The following is a 20,927-nucleotide window of genomic DNA, read 5'->3' as shown; positions in this document are numbered from 1 at the left end:
CCTGCCTGTCTACTATGGACAATGTGCTGGCAGGGGTGCGGGGGGCGACACACACAAATGTGAGCTCAACATGGTCTCTGCCCTTAAGGAACTCAGAGGCCACGCTCTAGCCAAGCAGGGCCCCTTTCCTGATCTGCTAAAGCACCCCACTATCTACCCCACACAATTCAGCAAAACATTCTGTGCTCCACTGGGGTTCAGTTCTCTTTCTGGGATTGATCAATCATCTTCTTTGGCCAGGCTCATTGCTCAGGAGGAGGAGGAGAGGAAGGGGAGGCCTGGTCAACAAGAGACACCAAAGGGATCAAGCTGGATCAGGTGCTCAGGAGCTGACCCTCCTATGGGACTTTCACAGGCAGCTTCTTCTTTTTTTTTTTTTTTTTTTTTTTTTTGCGATGGAGTCTCGCTCTGTTGCTCAGGCTGCAGTGCAATGGCACAGTCTTCGCTCACTGCAACCTCTGCCTACCGAGTTCAAGTGATTTTTCTGCCTCAGGCTCCCAAGTAGCTGGGATTACAGGCACGCATCACCACACCTGGCTGATTTTTGTATTTTTAGTAGAGACGGGGTTTCACCATGTTGGCCAGGCTGCTCTCGAACTCCTGACCTCAGGTGATCCACCTGCCTCGGCCTCCCAAAGTGCTGGGATTACAGGCGTGAGCCCATAGGCAGCTTCTTAGTGGTGTCCTCATATGTCTTTGCTCCCAAATCAGATAGTGCCAGCAGGGCTTCCTTACATAGACCCCACAGCCTTCTACAGGAGAGCAGACCCATGGTGGGCTCAGGGCCTCAGTCCTCCATGGGTCCCACCCAGGGAGACAGGCAGCCTGGCTGGCTGGGATAGTGTGGGGAGGGATGGGAGCCCCAGCACGGCTTCCCAGCACGGGACCCACCTCCATCTTGGTCTGGATCCAGGGCCCGATGACATTGGCCTGGGCCCCAAACTGCTTGCGTAGCCTCTCATTGTGCTGCTGTCGGGCGTGCTCCTCCGTCAGAGCTTGGTCCCTCCGAGGCACCAGCTGCCGCACCTGGGGCAAGAATAACAAGGCGACTTTGGGGACAGGTCAGCCATCTGCCCATGTGCCAGATGAGGAAATGGAGGACCCAGGAGGGGAAGGGCCGGTCAGTAACAGAACAGGAGTGAAGGTGTCAACCTGTTCTGGAAATCCAGTCATTTGACATTTGGACAAACAATGAGTGTTTACTATATGACAATTTTAAATGAAATTGATAAAAATCAATTAAAATGGACAAAAATCCCTGTCTTCATGAAACTTATGATGGCTCGGCCCATGCCCTTCAACTCACGTGGTCCCATTTGCCATTGATCTCCTGAGGCGTGATGGTTGTGTAGGGGTTGGTGCCCGCCATATTGACGTGGTAGGTCTGGACAATCTTGGACACCTCGTTGTGGATGCCCAGGATAGCCAGACGCTCCTTATCAGCATCAGGGAGGGTGGCCTTGAATTGCTCATGGGCTGTGGTCAGTCCCTGGACAGAGATGGGAATATATGGGTAAGAGGAACAAAGGGAGCGCTAGAAGTGAGTGGAAGGGCCATGGAAGTTGAGTTTCACACCAGCTGGGAGACCAGGAGGCATCAATTCAAAGATTCTTGTGGCTGAGAACTGGGATGGCAGGTATGGCCACAGGAAGGAGAAGCCACAGTCATCAAAAGCAACAGTTTCATCCTTAGGGCTGGTGAAATGAACAGCAAAGCCTCTGGCGTGTTCACCACCTGACAGATCAAGGAGAAGGGCTGCTCCAGAGGCTCACTCCCCAGATGACCTCCCACAACATGGACTTCCTTAGCTCCTGGCAAAACCTTTTAAACCCAGTACTCTGCAGCTGCATGAAAGATTGAGGAAGCTGCTAACTGATGTGAAATGAGCTCCAAATAAATGTTACATTAAAAATCAAGGTTCAGGGCTGAGCACAGTGACTCATGCCTGTAATCCCAGCACTTTGGAAGGCTGAAATGGGAGGATCTCTTGAAGCCAGGAGTACAAGACCAGCCTGGGCAACAAAGAAAAACCCCCATTTCCACAAAAATAAAAATTAAAAAATTAGCCAGGCATAGTGATGTTAGCCTGTAGTCTCAGTTACTACGGAGGCTGCAGCAGGAGGATCCCTTAAGCCCAGGAGTTGGAGGCTGTAGTGAGCTATGATCCCACTACTGCACTCCAGCCTGGGTGACAGAGCGAGACCTTGTCTCTAAAAAAATAAAATAAATAAAAATCAAGATTTAGAATACGGTATATAATAAAAGCTAATTTTTGTTTTATACAAAAAGGGTGCAAAGCATGGAAACAAACATATTTGCTTGTATGCAGAGACTGTAGTCAAATTCTTACCTTTGGGGAGAGAACTAGGGACTGGAGGATAAGGAGTCAGAGGGAGACCCTATCATACACCCTTTTTAATTTTTTTTTTTTTTTAGACCATGCGCATATATTATCTTGTCAAAATAAGTCAAATGCAAAGGTTTTGTGTCTATAAAATCACTGGGATGCTCTTCCTCAGGGGCAGTCCTGCAAAAGCGACCCACAGAGCGTGAGCCAAGGGCCCCAGGGGAGCCAGCCTCTGGGGAGTGGGGTGGGGCTCACCTGGATCTCCTCAATGGTGTGCACAATGAAGGTGTCCTGCAGGTCCTCCATGGCCCCCTCCATCCAGTTGTTGAAGGGTGCGGCCCGCTTGGCATACTCCAAGTACAGCTGGTCAATGGTCTCCAGCAGTTTCTCGGTCCGCTGGGAGTGCCAAATAGGGTGGGCGTTAGTACAGTGATGTCCAGAATCATCCCCCACTCCTATTGAGATCCTCCTGGTGAGCCCCAGGTCTAGAAGCACTGCCTCAATCAGGCAGAAAGAACAAGCTCTTCCTGCCAGGTGTCTGAACCACCTCACATTCGCAGTTACCTGGCCTGGCTCCCAGAGTCTGGTGTGTAGAATAGGAGGGTTCTCAAATGGCTGGGGTTGGGCTGTAAAGCACACTAAACTAGGAGGATGAGACAAGTGAGGGCAAGAGAGGAGGCATCGCCATGAGGGCAAAGTCCAAATCCTGTGCCAAAGTAAATCTTCCACATTTAGGCCAGGGTTGGGGGAGGTCTGGGGAACCCATAGTCTTTTAGCCCAAAGCAAAGAGAGTCAAGAAGCAAGAAGGAGCACCTCAGGGCTGCTGGATATGGGCCTAGATCTCCCTCTGGGACCCCTCACCTCCAGAGCTTCCCTTCGCTTCTGAGTTAGGGCCCCCAGATTGTCCCACTGGTCACAGATCTTTTGGCAACGGGCGTTGACACTGGGTGAGTCATAATAGTCCAGCTCACTGGGGAGGGAAGAGACAAGGAAGTCGGGGGACCCAGGTTAATTTCATGGCCCATCTCCCTCTCCCTGAGGCTGCCAGTGGGGTGGCTGGTGGTGCTGGGAAGAGCCAGGGGCACTCCCTTCAAGAGACCTTCCAGGCACTCCTTCCACCCCCTCCCCTCTTTCAGGAGACTCGCAGAGAGGAGACCAAAGAAGACCCCTTCCCCAATCATGGCTGGAGGTGACACCAGCCTTCACCCCAATGGCCAACGGCAGGGAGCCCTCAAGGCCCAACCAGAAAGCTCGGAACCAAGGCTTGGTCACCCTCTGCTCCTGTACTAGCTACAGGTGAGAACTGGTGGCCTTTAACAGGAAGGCCGTGGTCCCGGGCTCCTTCCCCACCAGGAGAGAGATTTGTCTTCTGCGTAGATTCCCTTCCTACCTGGGCACCCACCTTCCATGGCCACACCCCCACCTCCCCCAGCAGCTGAGAAAGCCCAGCCTTGGCCCCTCACCACAGGGCGCTACAGGGTAGGGGTATCTGGGGCCACCTACTTGAGTTCCTGTGCGATGGCGGCAATCTGCTCCACACGGTCCTGGTGGGCAGCCAGGTCACTCTCGAAGGCCTCATGCTTCTTGAGCAGGGCCTTGATCTCCGAGAGGGTGGCTGTCTCATAGTCCTTCTGTCGCAGCATGGCCTCTTTGCCTGGATTGAGAGAGGGCCACACGGCTGAGCAAGAGTGAGAAGCATCTCCTTGGTCCCAACCGCCCACCCCTCAGGGCCCCAGGAGCTCCACTTCTAGGGGTGCTTCCCACAGAGGTGCCCATTGTGTAGGGATCTGCAGTGTACAAAAGCAGATGTGCAACTAGAACATCCAACCACGGGCGCAACAGGGAAAAGCACTGCTCTCCTCAGAGCACTTCCAAGACCATGATAGTGTCTATGTAGGAAGGCTATGCAGAAGTCTGCGGGAACGCATAGGGCATGACACTATACACACAACAGGAAACACAACAGGAAACACAGCCATCCACACCCTCTGGTATAACTAGGAAAAAAACAACCCAAGCACCTCAGGGGCACCCTGCCTTTAGAATGTCCCCATTTACTGTCACTGGCTGCCGGCAGCCCTGCAGGGGCCCCTTCCCTGGGTCGGTGTGTCCAGTGCACTCTGCACAGAATCCGACAATGGCTAGTGCCTTCTCTGACCCTCAGACACACTGCCCTCTCTTTACAGGGCATGAGCAGGTCTTGCGTTTCTTAAATTTGTTTCCACAGGAGGAAAGCAAGAACAAGAAATGACCTCCCACGTCATTGTTAGACGATGCTCACCAGCTGCCTTGTGAAGTTGACAGGCACAGGACGGGGGCTGGCCTGGCCTCCCTCACTCACACACCCAACCCTCTGCTGCTGGGATGCTCAGCCTATCTCAAAAAATAAGGCTGGGCTGGGAGCCAAGGCTGTGTCCCAGGCGGCATTTCTTTCCTGCCGCCTGTTCTTTCTTCTTTAAAACAGAATGGTAATATATCACGTTTAGAAAAAATTATAGGTAAGCCTGCTTATCCACTCCTATTCAGTCCTTCCTTATGTGGATATTCTGTGAACACTTTGGGCATATATAAATTATGTTTCCTGCTTTTAAAATATTTAGCAGCACATTGGTCGGGCGTGGTGGCTCACGCCTGTAATCCCAGCACTTTGGGAGGCTGAGGCGGGCAGATCACGAGGTCATCAGGAGATCAAGACCATCCTGACCAACATGGTGAAACCCCGTGTCTATTAAAAATACAAAAATTAGCTGGGCGTGGTGGCACATGCCTGTAATCCCAGCTACTTGGGAGGCTGAGGCAGGAGAATCGCTTGAATCAGGGAGTTGGAGGTTGCAGTGAGCCAAGATCGTGTCACTGCACTCCAGCCTGGTGACAGAGCGAGACTCTGTCTCAAAAAAAAAAATTAGCAGCACATTATTGTAATTTCTACCCTGGCTCCACAGTCTTCTCATGCAGACGTCTGCTGAAAGGCTGCATGTCCACTGCCCTAACCCTTCACTGTCCTGTGGCGTGCTGGGCCCCTCCGCTTGCCCTAGTGTGGATGTCTCCATGTTCAGGATGGATTCTTTAGACAGTCTCAAGAAATGGAATTCCCAGGTTAGAGTGTAGTAAAATTGGTAGACGTGAATACATGTAGCCAAACTGCTTTCCCCAGAGGCTGTGCCAGCATGCCAGCACTTCTCGTGCCCCTGCTGGTGGCTGGCAAGCCGACAAGGTCAATCTTTCCTCTGTACCTTGGCTGTGAGCTGGACCCGATAGAAGCAGGTGATGAATCAGTGCAATCCCCACTATCCCTCCTCCACTCTGCCCTGTCCACGCCTGGATAAATAACTCCACACACACACAGTGGAAGTGGGGGCAGCAACCTCTAACCATTGTGTGCGAAGCCCAGCATTTTACTTACAAAGGGGAACTAGACCCAACCCCCCTTAGCCAGTCAAGCACACTCCATCCCCTACACCAGGGGCCCCCACCCTCCGGGCCATAGACTGGTACCAGTCCGTGGCCTGTTATGAACTGGGCCAAACAGCAGGAGGTGAGCCAGCAGGTGGGTGAGTATTACCACCTGAGCTTCACCTCCTGTTGAGTCAGGCGCGGCATTAGATTCTCACAGGAGTTCAAACTCTATTGTGAACTGCGCATGCGAGGGATCTAGGTTGTGTGCTCCTTATGAGAATCTAATGCCTGATGATCTGAAGTAGAACAGCCATCCTGAAAGCATCTGCCTCCTCCCCACTCTGTGGAAAAACTGTCTTCCACGAAACTGGTCCCTGGTGCCAACAAGGCTGGGGACCGCTGCCCTACACCAAGCCAAGCCACTCCCATATGGCCTTGGGGTATGGTTCTTCCTTCTCATCTCCAACCTAAGGTCTGAGGAGTACAAAACAGGGCTGAATGGGGGAGTCTTAGGGCACTGAGCTCCGCCGGCCAATGGGTCTGCCCCAGACTCCAGCTGAAATGGCCGGAGGGGCCCCAGCAGATGGGCAGCCTGTTCCCCACCTCCAGCCGTGGTCCAGGTTCTGGGGAAACACTATCCTAGGTATGAGCCTCTCTCTTCAGAGTTCACCTTAGCTGCCAATAAGCAGACACCAGACACGTCCCCAAGAGCCTCAAGGTTGGAGTAACAGGGACACACATGTGCTAAGGCAAAGGCCAGTTCACTGTAATTGGAGGCCAGGAAATACAGGAAAAAGAACTGAACAGATGAAAACCATGAACATGAAATGTACTATAATACTGCAGCCTCACAACAACCCTATGAGGAGGCTGAATTAGGTTGAATGGGGTCCCCCATAAAACTCATGTCAACCTAGAACCTCAAGATGGAACCTTATTTGAAATAGGGTCTTTGCAGACACAATTCCTTAAGATGACATTATACGGCTGGGTGCAGTGGCTCACACCTGTAATCCCAACACTTCAGGAGGCAGAAGCAGGTGGATCATCTGAGATCAGGAGTTCAAAACCAGCCTGACCAACATGGTGAAACTAAAAATACAAAAATTAGCTGGGCATGGTGGCGGGCACCTATAGTCCCAGCTACTAGGGAGGCTGGGGCAGGAGAATCGCTTGAACCCAGGAAGCAGAGGTTGCGGTGAGCCGAGATTCCGCCATTGCACTCAATCCTGGGCAACAAGAGCAAAATTCCGTCTTAAAAAACTCCCCCAAAAAACAAAAAACCAAAGTGAACACTCGTGCTAGAGCATTTGACTGCAAGGTGAACATTCACACAGCACTGCACTATGCAGGAACTCCCCTCAGAACTTCATTGTGTATTAACTGATTCAATTCTTATAAGCCTGTGAGGTTGGCACTATTATCATCCCCACTTTACAGATGAGGAAGCTGAGGCAACCAGAAGGCTAATGAACTTGCCTAATGCCATGGAACTAGTAAGAGACCAAATGAAACAAATGAAAAGCAAAGAATAGCGTAGTGGCTGCCGGCTGGGCTGGAGAGTAGGAAAGTGAAGCCCTGGGGAGGCAGGAGGCTGGGTTGGCCTCACCGTCAGTCCAGGCCTCGTGGATAGAGGCCTTCTGCCGGAACTTCTCTGCCAGGTGGTCCAGCCGCTCCAGCCTCCGGATCTCGTTCAGCAACCACTCCTCATAGCCCTTCTCCACCTGCTCCAGGCAGCCCCAGGCATTGTTGATGTCCTGTGGGGATGGGAGGTACAGGGTCAGGATCTGCCTTGGGCCTAGGCTTAAGGTCCCCTGGCCCCCTAGATCCCTGAAGGTGCCCCATGCCTTCCAGGAAGAGCCTCTTCCCTATCTCTGCCCCACCTTACCTCCCATCTCCCGGTGGTATTTTCTGGGCTCCCAGGAGCCAGGCCTCCTGGGCAAGGCATGGGACCTGCGTCTACACTGGTCACCCAGCTATGGGACTTTGAGAATAGAGTCCTATGGGGAAACGGCCCCGGGCTCTCCCTGACTAGGACTGGTTTCCCACAGGACTCGATCCAATCACAGGGGCCATGCATGTGCTAAGGCAAAGGGCCCCCCCAGGTAAACAGACCAACAATGAATGAGGCAAGCAGGCACGGGAGCTGCCCAGCCTCCTCACGGTCCTGGATCCATTCATGGACTCAGGCCTCTGGGTAGTAGCCTGGGGCCTACAGAGCCCCTGGCCTGGGTGAGCCGGCCAGAATTCTGGGAGGACAGATGCCGAGTGCAAACCCACACGCCCCTTCAGACAGGGCCATGCCTCCAGTTTGTGCAAGGGTACCCAGCTGGGCAGTCGCTGGGGTTGCACCCTGCAAGCCACCCTCCCCATCACATGTCCCCAGGCCAAGCTACATCTGTCCCCCAGAAAGGGTACTCTGTCTAATTCTCATAGAGCATCCTTAGGCTAGCACTGGCTCTGGCCAACTAAAAGCTACTGATTCAGCCTTGGAGCCCCGAAATGACGGCAACTTTCCAAACTGCAGACACACTTGCAATGTATTCTCCCTCCACCACCCCCTGGGTTGCTCTCCCCACAATGCTGTCTGCCTTTCACCCTCCCCTTCTAGACCTGTCGTGTGCCTGGGACGCTCCTATTACTTTTCACTTAAGGACAAAAAGCTCCGTCATGGCAAATTTCTTACATTTTCTTCTGGGTGTTTCTCTGGCTTATACAATTTTTCCCTGAGTTGTGGGGACAATGTCAAGGGGGATGAATAACAAAAATAACCTAAAAGAAGAGTATTTTATGACATGGAAAGCTGGTCAGAATATAATATAAGATTGGAGTTTTTTGGTTTCTTTTAAAAGCAGCTTATTATATAAAACATGCTTTAGTTATCTGTCAGTGGACACTTGAGTACAAAAATGGGGAAAAATGTTTAATTTCAAATACATATGCTTTAGGATTCCCTCAAATATTTACATGAAAAAACCAAAAAGATTAAAATCATTTTTTTAAAGTTGATACTAGGTAGTAAGATCTTCAGTAATTTCTATGTTCTGTATTTTGCTTATTTGTATCTTTGAAATATACCACTCAAAAAACTCCATGAAACTATTACTTAAGTAATAATATTTTTTAACTACTTAAGATTCCATGGAAGTAGATATCAACTTGACTGCGATTCAACTATGCCCTGTTTTGTTCAGGGTGTCAAAAAGCATTGTGTTCACAGGGATGATTTTTTGTGAGAGGGAGGTCTGGAATAGATGCTCAGGGGTCTGGAAGGGCAAGCCTGACCCAGAATGCTCTGGGCAGAGGGGGCTGCCCACATGGCCGAGTTTGGGCTTGTGCCTGGGTGGTAACTGGAAGGGGAAGTGACTTCTGGAGCAGTGTATGTAGGCAGAAGCAAACACACCCATCCCCACCCCCATAAAGCTGACTTTGACCACGACTAGGAGCAGCTCAGAGGTGGAGGCAGTCCAGTTTAGGGGCCCAGGATCACCCCCAGTGCTCACCGAGACCATCCTGCCCTCGGAGGGCATGAAGGCGGGCCGGTTGCTGAGCCGCAGCTTGGTCTGCAGCGTGTTGAAGTTGATCTCCAGCTGGCACTTCTCCTGCACCTTGGGCGGCTTGTGCAGGCGCCGGTAGTCCCGGAAGTCCTCCAGCTTCTGCTGCATGGCATGCATGGTGTTCTCGGGCACCCGGTTCTCCAGCCACGGGATGGTGCGGCGGATCCATTCCAACAGCTAGGGCGGGAAGGCGGTGGGGGCAGGGGGTGAGGATGCGGGGAGGGAGTGTGCTAGAGCCAGCCTCTCTCTCCTCCCAGTCCTTCCCGCAAGAGGAAGGGGTCTCTCCTGATAGCACACTCCTTCCCAATTACCAACATTCCCAGGCCATGAAGCCAGCTTCCAGGGTGTTCCCTTTGAGAACCACAGGCTTCGTGAAGCCTGGCTACTAGAGTACATCGACTCACAGTCACATCACTCAACCTCCCTGCTTTGCTCAGGGAAGACCCATAGACCTGGTGTGAAAATAGTGCAACTAAAAGGCAGGAAGGAAACCTGGGTTTTAGCACCAGGTTCTAACTGACTTGGTCTCAGTTTCCTCATCTTTACCATGGAGGGGGTTAATCGCTGTTTCCAGAAGTTCTTGCCATCTGACTTCCTAGGAATCTAGAATGTGGGTCTCTGACTTAAAAGGGAAGAGACTGGCTTCTGCGCAGAGAGCTGGCCTGGAGCATAAGCAGGCACAGCCTGGACTGTTTTCCTTGAGCCAAGGTGATGGTGGTGGAGAAGGTGGAGGGGTGCACATGACAATAGGAATACACTGAACACCTGCAGGGGGCCAGGCACATCACACACATGGACTCATCTGAATCATCACAGAAACACTACGAAGCTAAGGGCTGTGATCATCTGCATGTTACAGAGGAGGCAACCAAGGCCCTACCAGGTCCTGGAACTTGCCAAGGTGACCTGGCTGGAATGGCAGAAATTTAAACCCAGGTACTTGGGTTCCAGAACCTGGGTTCTTACTATGCTGGGCAGCAGATCCCCCAAGAGCCTGGGCTGAGCAGCTCAAAGGGCTGAATTCTTTCAAGAGGAGGAGGCTTAACCCAAATGTAGCCAATGGCAGAACAGGAAACCCAGCACTGCGTAATCCTGTCCCCTGAAAAGTAGGGGGCAGCCGCTACGTTTGGTAGCTGCTATGCTAGCCTGAGCCAGCACTAATTTACCAAAAGCCCTACCCTCACCCTCTTAGAACAAGATGCGCCCCTTTTCTCATTGAAGAAAAACTCACAGACTAAGAGTACATGAGGCTGGAAAGGGCTCTGACATCCCCTGGCTCAACTCTCACTTGACAAGTGAAAAAAACCAGACCCTGAGAGGCAAAGGGATATCCTAGGCTCATGATGACTCAGGGACTGGCCTCTGCCCCCACCTCACTACTTTCTGGGAGAGCCACAACAGAGCTCAGGCTGCCCTGGACTAGCTGTATTGGGATCAGAGACTATACCAGCCTGGGACTACACTCCAAGGAAAGATTTGGAGGTACACGTTCTAGGGGACTGACTCTTGCTAGAGACAGGCCAGGTGAACCCAGGGGGTACCCACATCACTGGCCAGCTTCTCGTAGTCTTCCATAAGCTGCTCGTTCTCCTGGTTGACGGCCAACACCTTGCAGATGCGATTGGCTGCTGTCTCCGCCTGGCAACAAGACAGAGAGAGTCACGACCAGCCAGCCCCAGCAGCAGGGGCACCTGGTACACACCTGTGCTGACAAAGCCCCTCCCATTCCTGCAGCTCCCTGTGATCGGAAGGGAGTTAAGAAGGCTGTGAGGCCACATTCCTCCTCTCTCCTTACCATCCTCCTTGCCAGCCCATAGCCAGGTCCCATGGGTCAGGTGAGCCTGGACAGAGGTCTTGGTGGCTGAACTGGGCCCCTGGAGAACAGCCTGAGTTTAAGGCCCAACCTGCAGGTTGGGAAGAAACTAATCCAATGACTGATATAATCAAAATGCTCAGGTCAGGTGGAGAGGTGAGAAAATTCATACCCATCCTGGAATTCCAAGTGGAGGCACTGGAATTCCAAGGCTTAGGACCTCTGGCTGGATTTTCCAGGACCTTGGAGATGTGGGAATTCAAATCTGGGAGTCCTGGGATAAAGTGCTGACTGAGAAATCGTGGGACCTCTCGGGATCCCTGCAGAATCTCCCAAGGCTCTTGGCCCAAAGCCTGAAGTACTTTAGAGAAAACTGAGGGACCCCTCTACTGCACCCAAGTCCAACTTCCAGATCAACCAAGTATGGACACAATGCCCAGCAAGCCCAGCGCAGGTCCCTCCGGGACAGCTAAGCACACATCATGCGCTGTGTGCCGGGCTAGCAAGGACCCAAGACAGGCCTCAACAGCAAAGGGAAGGGAAGGGAAAGGGACTGAATGGCAACCCAGGCAAAGACCAAGAAACCTTAATGGGAGAGCGCCTTCTGCAGCTGTGGAGGCTACTGTACCCCTAACACCAGCAGGGACCCAGCATTCCTGAGTCCACTTCAAACAGGTGGTTTTAAAATCCAGCTGTGTTCTTGCATACATTCCAACCTTACGCCAAGGGGGAAGTGAACTCAAAGCCTTTTGGGGGCCAGAAGGTAGAAAGGAAGACAGCCTGGGGGTGGGAGAAGCTAGTAGCTCCTGGGACCCTGGAGAAGGGTGTCCTGCAGATGAAAAATGATCCCTGGATTAACGGGTTGAAAGATAGGACCTCACAACTGGTTGATGAACACGACAAAACAGGTTTCAACTGTAGCAAGATGAACTGAGGCTGGTCGTAAGGAAGAGCTTCCTGAGAATGAATGCGCTTAGAATTGGAAAGAATGACTAAGATGGAAGACGGAAATGTTTTTTCCTTGAAGAACTTCTCGAATAAGACATCCACCCACCAAATCATGTGCTTTGTGGATGACTGTGCTGGGGTGTGTGGGGTAGGGGGTAAGGGGCAGAATGAGATCATCCTAAAGGCCCTGTCAGAAGCACAGTCAAGGAGGTCAAGGGAGGCACGCCCTGCAGAGCAAGGTGTCAGAGTGGGTTGGGAGAAGCAATAAGGAGAAGGTGGGAGTGGCCAGAGGGTGGTCTAAGAGTCCCCTGAGGTGGGGACTTTGAGTCCTGGGCCTCAAGAAACTGAGACAGGGAGTCACATCCTTAGGCCCTCACCCCCTGCCCCCAACTCAACCCTGTCCTGGAGATGCCATGGCTGCTTCTCACCCACAACTCCTGACTGATGGCCATTTCTCTGGAGAACCAACAAGCACCCATGGGGAATCCCAAGAAGCAACGAGGAGGGAAATGCTTTTCCTGAAGCCTGCCAAGGAGACGTGGAGCCCCAGAAAGCAAGCAGGGCCACGGGAACCAGGCCAGCAGCCTCATGGGGCTGGCTGGAGAGCAACTTGCTGGAAGCCCCAGACTACTTCCCTTGAAGGCTGGGGCAGGGGGCTGTGGAGAGACCCATGTGTCCTCCTCCAGGCTGATGTTTTTGTGAGGATGTGCCCCCCCTGCAGACTATGCCAGAGATGTGCCACTCAAACAGCTGAAACTCCTTGGCAGCTACTCATCACTGGCATGAAGCAATTGTGGCTGTGATTTTCTTGGATAAAGCCACCTTCACTTTGTTACTCTCCTGATCCATCGGCTCAAGGGTCATAAACTCTGATATGTGCCAGTTTATCAAACTGATGGACTGAGGTCTGCATTCATGGGATTTTACATGTGTCCTGTGGGACCGCAAGAGCCTCGCCCATCCCTAAGAGCCTGCTGACTACTCCAGGGTCAGGGTCAGGGTCAGAAGGGCTCCCTTCTGGATGAAGTCTGGGGGAGATTCCGGGTGGGCCTCCTGGGGACTTTCCACAAAGATCCGACTGCGTTCCCAAGCCTGAGTCTCAGCCACCTGCTCCCAGGCTGGCCTCTCCAGAAGGAGACTGACTGAGAATACCATCCATTATAATCAGTGAATCAGCCTTCAGAAATAACACACAAGTACCACGGGAGACATGAGAGCACTTTCTGTATGGCAGGCCAGCCTGCAGACTCCAGCGGGGCTCCCTTGAGGGACAGCCCAGCTCCTACAGTACCTCTAGAAAGTAGGTTCCTGAAGTCCAGATTTGATTTTTCTAAAAAAAAAAAAAAAAAAACCACGGCAGAATCCTCAGAACCTCATCCTTTCCCTTCTCTCGCAGCCTGACTCCCCCAACAGGCAGGCTGCACCCCAGAGAAGCCCACTCGGTGGTGAGTTGGACCTGCTTCCATAGTGGTCCTTTGATGAAAGCAGCTTCATCACCCACCAGCCTCAGTCTGAGAAGTAAGTTGAGGTCAGCTGGGAAGACCAGGCTTAGTCAGGCCCATGGGACATGATCCCGGGAGCAGAAGAAAAGCCTGTTAGGGATGACAGGCCTTCCCCCATCACCTCAAATTCCTGGTTTTCTAGCGTTTTCCTCTCATGGCTACAAGAACTCCATGAACTCTGAGGGATCTAGGAGAGAGACACCCAGCACCACCAAGTACATAAAGAATCTCAAAGACGCTTTAGTCCACAAGTTCAAAGGAGAGATTTGTTCTAGGGGAGGAAAGATTCCTTCCCTGAGAACCTCAGGAACTGAAGCAGCCTCAGAAGCAACTTCAGAAGAGAACCCCGGGAGAGCCCTGGCTTCAGGCTATTCCTGAAGAGGCGATGGGCCTCTCTGGACCGCAGCAAGAAGAACCAGGCGCCCTGACAAGAGATAATGTAACAGATGCAACAGATAATTGATGGGTTCAGAAAATATTCTTTGGAAATGAGCAAAATGTTGCTTCCAAGTGCCAAAGGAGAAGACTACTAGAAATCTGTGTTTCCTTTCCCTTAGCTGGTATTTTCATGGTCATTTTGGTTTGTTTTATTTTGTTTATTTTTTGAGACAGAGTCTTGCTCTGTCACCCAGGCTGGAGCGCGATGGCACCATCTCAGCTCACTGCAACCTCCGCCTCCAGGGTTCAAGCCATTCTCCTGCCTCAGCCTCCTGAGTAGCTGGGATTACAGGTGCGTGCCACCAGATCTGGTTAATTTCTGTATTTTCAGTAGAGATGGGGTTTCGCCGTGTTGGCCAAGCTGGTCTCAAATTCCTGACCTCAGGTGATCCACCAGCCTCAACTCCCAAAGTGCTGGGATTACAGGTGTGAGCCAATGCGCCCAACCCGAATTTTCATGTTTTTTTTGGCCTACTTTAGGCTGCGCTATTATACAACTTAACATACAATACATTTTGTTGTATATTCAAGAGTTATTTTTTAAAAGATATGAACTATTATTATCCCCGAGTACTTAGCTATCCCAAGCCAAACTGCTACCCTAATAGTCAGCATCTGATTGCCTGATACAGGTACAGTCTGGAGAGGATCTGTCTTCAAGGTGACATCAAAACACCCAAACATGGCCAGATGATGTGCTGTGGCTCCACCCCCCACAACCCACAGATTCACATGAATGCTACGAGGATCTCATCTATGTCATCTTTAGCCAAAACGTTCCCAAATCTAGCTGGACCTGCTTTTTTCTTCTTCCCACAGCTGTCCACTGCCCAGTCTTTCCCTCTGTCCTGAGTCAGCCAGCAAGCCCAGAGTTCCTGCTAACAGAGCTCCAGATCAGCAGGGATCTCAGACCAGGCATCCGAGCTTCCTTGTGGTGAGTGGGCCAGGGTGGGTGACCAGGCAGAGGGGAACTGGCCCCTTTCCTCAGGCAGCCCACACCTTGCCAGCTTCCTCTCCTGCCGCAGGCTCCGCCTGCACACCCCAAAGCTTCTTGCACAAGCTGTGGTCACCTCCCTCCACAACACTGTCTGCCCCTTCCCAAGGCCTTGCTAAGCCTTCCTCCTACAGACCCTCATGTTCAAGTTTCTGCTACTCAAGACAACCTTGGTGGCCGGCAGTCCTGTGACTGCACCTGCCCTGCTCAGATCTGGAGCAGAGCAAGGCACAGATCAGACCGCAGCCACTGCCGGCTCTTTTTTTTAGGGTTTTCCCAGATGGCTCATGAATTTCTCTCAGATTGAGTCCATGCCTTCAAGTGTTCTTTCTCAGAAACAGCAGACCATGAACTCTAAAACAGGAGCTACATCAACAAAATCTTAATGCTCTCCACCCATTCTAAGTCCCTGTAAGGGAAGAGGAGGGGAGAGGGAAGCAGAGAAAGAATTAGAACCAAAACCCACCTGTCAAACAGCAGTTGGTCCTCATCTAATGAGGGAAATCAGTACCCAGACTTATACAGCACGGGCCTGTACAGGCACACAAGCCGTGCACCACACGTGCACACACACATTAGGCGCTGTTGCCTTTTCATTCCACTGTACAAGTTTGGGTGACGGAAAGACAGTGGAGAGGATGGAGGGCACTGGGCACGGGTTTTGGAAGATTTTCCCCATTGGTGCCAGCCCGGAGACAGACAAGACAGGAGTGTGTGAGTCAGGAAGAGTCCTTCCTCTCCATCAGCCCCACTACACACGGTGAGGTGGGGTTCCCCTCCCCTGCCTGCTCAGATCGAAGCAGTCGCCTTAGACGTGGTGGGGGCAACTCTGGGTCAGACCCCTGACCAGGACATGAGAGGACAACCACCACCACCACCAACCCAGCTGTGACCTTGCCCTCAGGTGTGGATAAAAGCAGCGTGAAATGGTTGCAACAGGGATGAGTGAAAGGGAGGGGGGCATGGGGAGGTGGCATGAGATTTGGGAGCAAGAGCAAGCTGTTACCCACACACCACCCACACCACACACCCCTCACACACGCCACACCCACAGCACTCCCCTTCACTCTACACACACACACCACACACGCCACACCTCACACCACACACACACATCACACCCACACCACACCCACACCTCACACCCTACACCTCACACCCACAGCACACCACACCCCTCCACACCACACACCTTACACCTCACACCCACAGCATACCACACCCCTCCACATCACATACCCTACACCTCACACCCACAGCACACCACATTCCTCCACACCACACACCCCTCACACATGCAACAGCCACAGCACTCCCCTTCACTCCACACACGCCACACACACCGCACCTCACACCACACACATACCTCACACCCACAGCTCACCATACCCCTCCACACCACACACACCACACCCTACACCTCACACCCACAGCACACCACACCCCTCCACACCACACACACACACCACACACGCCACACACACCGCACCTCACACCACACACACCACACCCCTCCACACCACACCTCACACCCTACACCTCACACCCACAGCACACCACATCCCTCACACCTCCTACACACCACACACACCACACCCCTCCACACCACACCTCACACCCACAGCACACCACACACCCCTCCACACACACACACACACACCACACACCCCTCCACACACACCTCACACCACACACACCACACCCCTCCACACCACACACACCACACACCCTACACCTCACACCCACAGCACACCACACCCCTCCACACCACACCTCACACCCTACACCTCACACCCACAGCACACCACACCCCTCCACACCACACACACCTCACACCCTACACCTCACACCCACAGCACACCACACCCCTCCACACCACACACACCTCACACCCTACACCTCACACCACACACACCACACACACCTCACACACACACACACCTCACACCCTACACCTCACACCCACAGCACACCACACCCCTCCACACCACACACCCACACACCCTACACCTCACACCACAGCACACCACCCCCTCCACACCACACCCTACACCTCACACCCACAGCACACCACACACCCCTCCACACCACACCTCACACCCTACACCTCACACCCACAGCACACCACACCCCTCCACACCACACACACCTCACACCCTACACCTCACACCCACAGCACACCACACCCCTCCACATCACACACACCACACCTACACCACACACACACCTCACACCCACAGCACACCACATCCCTCACACCTCCTACACACCACACACACCAGTCCCCATACCCCATACACCTTCATACACACACACCTCACACACCACAGTCCCCACACCCCATACACCCTCATACACACACACCTCACACACAATCCCCACACCCCATACACCCTCATACACACACACCTCACACACCACAGTCCCCACACCCCATCACCCCTCATACACACACACCTCACACACCACACCCTTCCACACCACATTCCCCACACCCCCCAGACACACACCACACACACACTCCACACCCCCCATACACACACCACACACACCTCACACACCACACCCCCCATACACACACCACACACACATCCATACCATACACACACACCTCACACACACCCCATATCTCACCCACCACATCCCTCACACCACACATATTGCAAACCACACACTCCTCAGAACCCCGCATACCCATACACACCAAACACACCCACTTCATACCCCCTCCACCCACACGCATCTCACACTCCCTTCCAAGTTTTGTCACCAACCAGGACACAGTGAAGGCTTCAGAGACAGGGAAGGCCAGCATCGATGGGCATGAAGCCCGGGACAGACCCCTGAAGGAGAAGGGGAGAGACTGGAAGAGGGGGAAGGAGCTTTGGGAGGAGGGGAAAAGACCATAGCAGAGAGCTTAGCCTGACCATGGACACGGGCAGGTGCACACCTGCGGCTATCGGACCAGGAGGCCAATCAAGGCAAGGGAGAGAAGCTGCTCACACCCTGGCCACGAGGGGCAAAGGGAGGGGGCACAGGAACAGCAGCAGGAGAGGTGAGAAGGACAAAGAGGAAGCAGAAGGAAGGCCAGAGGAGAGGCTGAGAGGGGCTGGGCAGGCTGGGGGGACACCTATGAGAAGGAGCCTCCAGATGGAGCTGCTCTCCTGTCTCTGGTCCATACCAGTGAGCCCTGGAAGGAAGTTCAGGAGGGTCTTGGACGCCCAACCAGGCAGGGAACAGGGCTGCTGCCAGCTCATATGGTGTCTCTGGATCATTTTTCACCTCTTCCCCAAGGGCACTTCTACTGGGAAAATGTCCTACTGATTTTGTTAGAAGACATTTTCACCGCCATCTGTAGGATCACTTTAGTAATCAACATTCAAATCTCTGTCATCCACTGCACACACATGGCACTCGTGGGTAGTCTGCAACCTGCACAACTGTCCATGGCAGCCTGGTTGAGAAGCATCAGGCAGGGCTCTGGTCTGGACTCCCTGGAGAAGGCAGGAAGACCTCTCCCTGCTCTGGCTGCTGGCTAAATTTGCGAGGATGGCCTTGCTCAAGCAGGAAGGAGGGAGAGAAAGAGGGAAGAGGTCCTGGATGTTTAAGGAAATAGCAAGCACTGCCAAGAGCTGTGCTGCCTGGGATAAGGGCTCTTGATGCGGGCTGCAGGGAAGAAGCTGAGACCACAAGCTTCTTTCTTGCTTGTAGTATCCGCTATGCCCATGGCATAGGGACAGAGACACAGGAGGTCATTCAGAGGCTGGGGTTCTCTGGCATCTTCAAGTGTCCTGGCCAAAGTTCAGAGTACTGTCCCCCTGCAAGAGAAGGAGGGGCTTCTCTAGTCCCTCCTTCCATCCCAGGGCCTGCTGCTGGAGTGTCCAGGGAGGACGGAAGAGATGGGCAAGAGGGGAGAGTGGAGGAGGCCGAGGGAGAGCTCACCTTCTGCGCACCCGAGAAGGCGTGGCCGTGACATGAAACATTAGGTCACACGGCCTTCCCATCCGGCCTTAGCGTGCCTACACATCTGCACAGAGAAGGAGAAGAGGTTGAGAGGAGAAAGTAGGCAGCGGTAGCAGCACAGAATAAACCCAAACAGCCATGGTGGACGGAAAGAGGACATAAGACAGACGGACAGACAGAAAAGGAAGGAATGAGCAGAAAGAGAAAAAATGAGACCGCAGGGGAGGGAGTGGGTGGGAGGTGAGCAGAGTCTGAGGCAGGGACGGCACAGGAGAGGTGGGAGAGGGCGGGGGCTCCCATCATGCATTTTTTTGTTTTGTGGTTGCTTTTTTGCTTTGTTTTGTTTTGTTTTTTGAGACAGAGTCTCACTCTGTCACCCAGGCTGGAGTGCAGTGGCACAATGTTGGCTCACTGCAACCTCTGCCTCTCAGGTTCAAGCGATTCTCCGGCCTCAGCCTCCTGAAAAGCTGGGATTACAGGCGCACGCCACCACACCTGGCTAATTTTTGTATTTTTAGTAGAGAAGGAGTTTCACCATGTTGGCCAGACTCATCTCGAACTCCTGGCCTCAAGTGATCCACCCGCCTCGGCCTCCCAAAGTGCTGGGATTACAGGCGTGAGCCACCGCGCCCGGCCTCATCATGCATTTTCAGATGGTCGCTCAGATGCCATGTGGAGGGTGGGAGATCTGCATGAGACATGAAGGTTCTGTGGACATGGTGATGTTGTGCTTCCTCCAGGGTCCTGCCTACCAGGGAGGTCTGGGGGACAGGGGGTGTGCTGCCTAAGCCTGGTGATGAAAACCTTCAAATCTTCAATGTCCGCAGCATGAACGGTACCCCTGTGTGGTGTGGAACCTGCACAACTGAACTTTAACCTCAGGCCTCCCAGAGCAAAACTGGGCCAGGACACTTGAAGGGGCTCACAGCTGCCCACCCCCTCTCCATTCCTCCCAGAGGTTCTGCTTATGTCTGAGAACACAGAGTGCAGCATGGCCGCATGGGAGTCCCAGGCAGGATACAGGAGAAGGCACTAGAGCTCAAAGGGGCTGAGGACAGATCTGCTAAGTCATGCCCATGAGCAGGACAAAGGTGGGGCTTTATGATGCCTTTGCCAAGTGGGTAAGTGAAGACTGGAGTTGCCTCCCAGCATTGCCCTTCTAAGGGAACTCCAGCTGCTCTGTCGAGCCAGTGGCTTCAACAGACCTGGGCATGGAAGGGCTGCTCCTGTTTACCTTCCAGCCTTCCAGAACCTCCCGGGCTGCCTCATGCACACAGCCCTTCCTGCTTAAGCCAGTCATCTGGGTCCCAGAAAGTGGGGTGCTGCCCAATTTTCTTGTTAACAGTAGAAGATGAGGGAGAGAGGTGTGGGGTGGGAGAGGAGCCAGGTAAGAACAACACGCCACTTCAGAACCAGGGGCTGCCTCTGTCTGAGAGACCAGACCATCCAGATACCTGTCACCAGGAGAGGTGGAGGCGGGCAGGAGGACATAGTTTGGGGTCCAGCAGGAGGTGTGCTGGGCATGGAAGGAGCAGGGGGCCCCGGGTACCTTCTGGGCTCCAGAGAAGGCGTGGTAGAAGCTAGACACGTAAGTCATGATGGCTTTCTCATCCGGTCGGGCAGTTCCAACGATGTCTGTCAAGAAAAATCTGAAGTTAAAGCCAGCTGGTTCCAAGAACACCATACACCCCCAATGTGATGCAGAAAGAAGCTCACAGCACCACCAAGTCTTCTTGCCAAAATGTGGAGCCCGAATCTAACCAGCCTCTGGCATCAACTTGCGCTTATGGAATGAATGTAAGTAGAGGAACACGTGAAATGAAGCCCCAAAGAGGCAGACAAACCCAGGATAAGGAACTTGCTACAGGACAGTGGCCCCATTTCTGTAACAAGTTCAATGGCAGGAATAAAAGGGGTCAAAGCGGGGAGAGAAGTCCTAGCCATGGGAAAAGCTGTCAGAAACACAACC

The 20,927-nt window shown here is 53.0% G+C and overlaps 1 protein-coding gene across 4 annotated transcripts in view; it reads right to left on the bottom strand.

The window, feature by feature from the left end:
- Positions 1-20,927, bottom strand: part of ACTN1 (actinin alpha 1) — a 105,052-nt gene that overhangs the window by 7,427 nt on the left and 76,698 nt on the right. For all 4 annotated transcript variants that reach the window (XM_033187630.1, XM_033187627.1, XM_033187628.1 and 1 more), the window contains exons 8-16: positions 20,508-20,593; positions 10,846-10,938; positions 9,247-9,477; positions 7,353-7,500; positions 3,851-4,001; positions 3,209-3,317; positions 2,603-2,743; positions 1,307-1,489; positions 892-1,026 (exon numbers count right to left, since the gene is read on the bottom strand). In XM_033187630.1, the coding sequence (XP_033043521.1) occupies positions 892-1,026; positions 1,307-1,489; positions 2,603-2,743; positions 3,209-3,317; positions 3,851-4,001; positions 7,353-7,500; positions 9,247-9,477; positions 10,846-10,938; positions 20,508-20,593 (1,277 nt within the window). The remainder of the gene's footprint in view (positions 1-891; positions 1,027-1,306; positions 1,490-2,602; positions 2,744-3,208; positions 3,318-3,850; positions 4,002-7,352; positions 7,501-9,246; positions 9,478-10,845; positions 10,939-20,507; positions 20,594-20,927) is intronic.

Source organism: Trachypithecus francoisi, unplaced genomic scaffold, assembly GCF_009764315.1.
Source record: "Trachypithecus francoisi isolate TF-2019V2 unplaced genomic scaffold, Tfra_2.0 Lachesis_group3, whole genome shotgun sequence".
In the NCBI taxonomy this organism is placed as follows: domain Eukaryota; kingdom Metazoa; phylum Chordata; class Mammalia; order Primates; family Cercopithecidae; genus Trachypithecus; species Trachypithecus francoisi.
The sequence above is the reverse complement of the archived record's forward strand: the minus strand, read 5'-3'. Positions and strand labels throughout refer to the sequence as shown.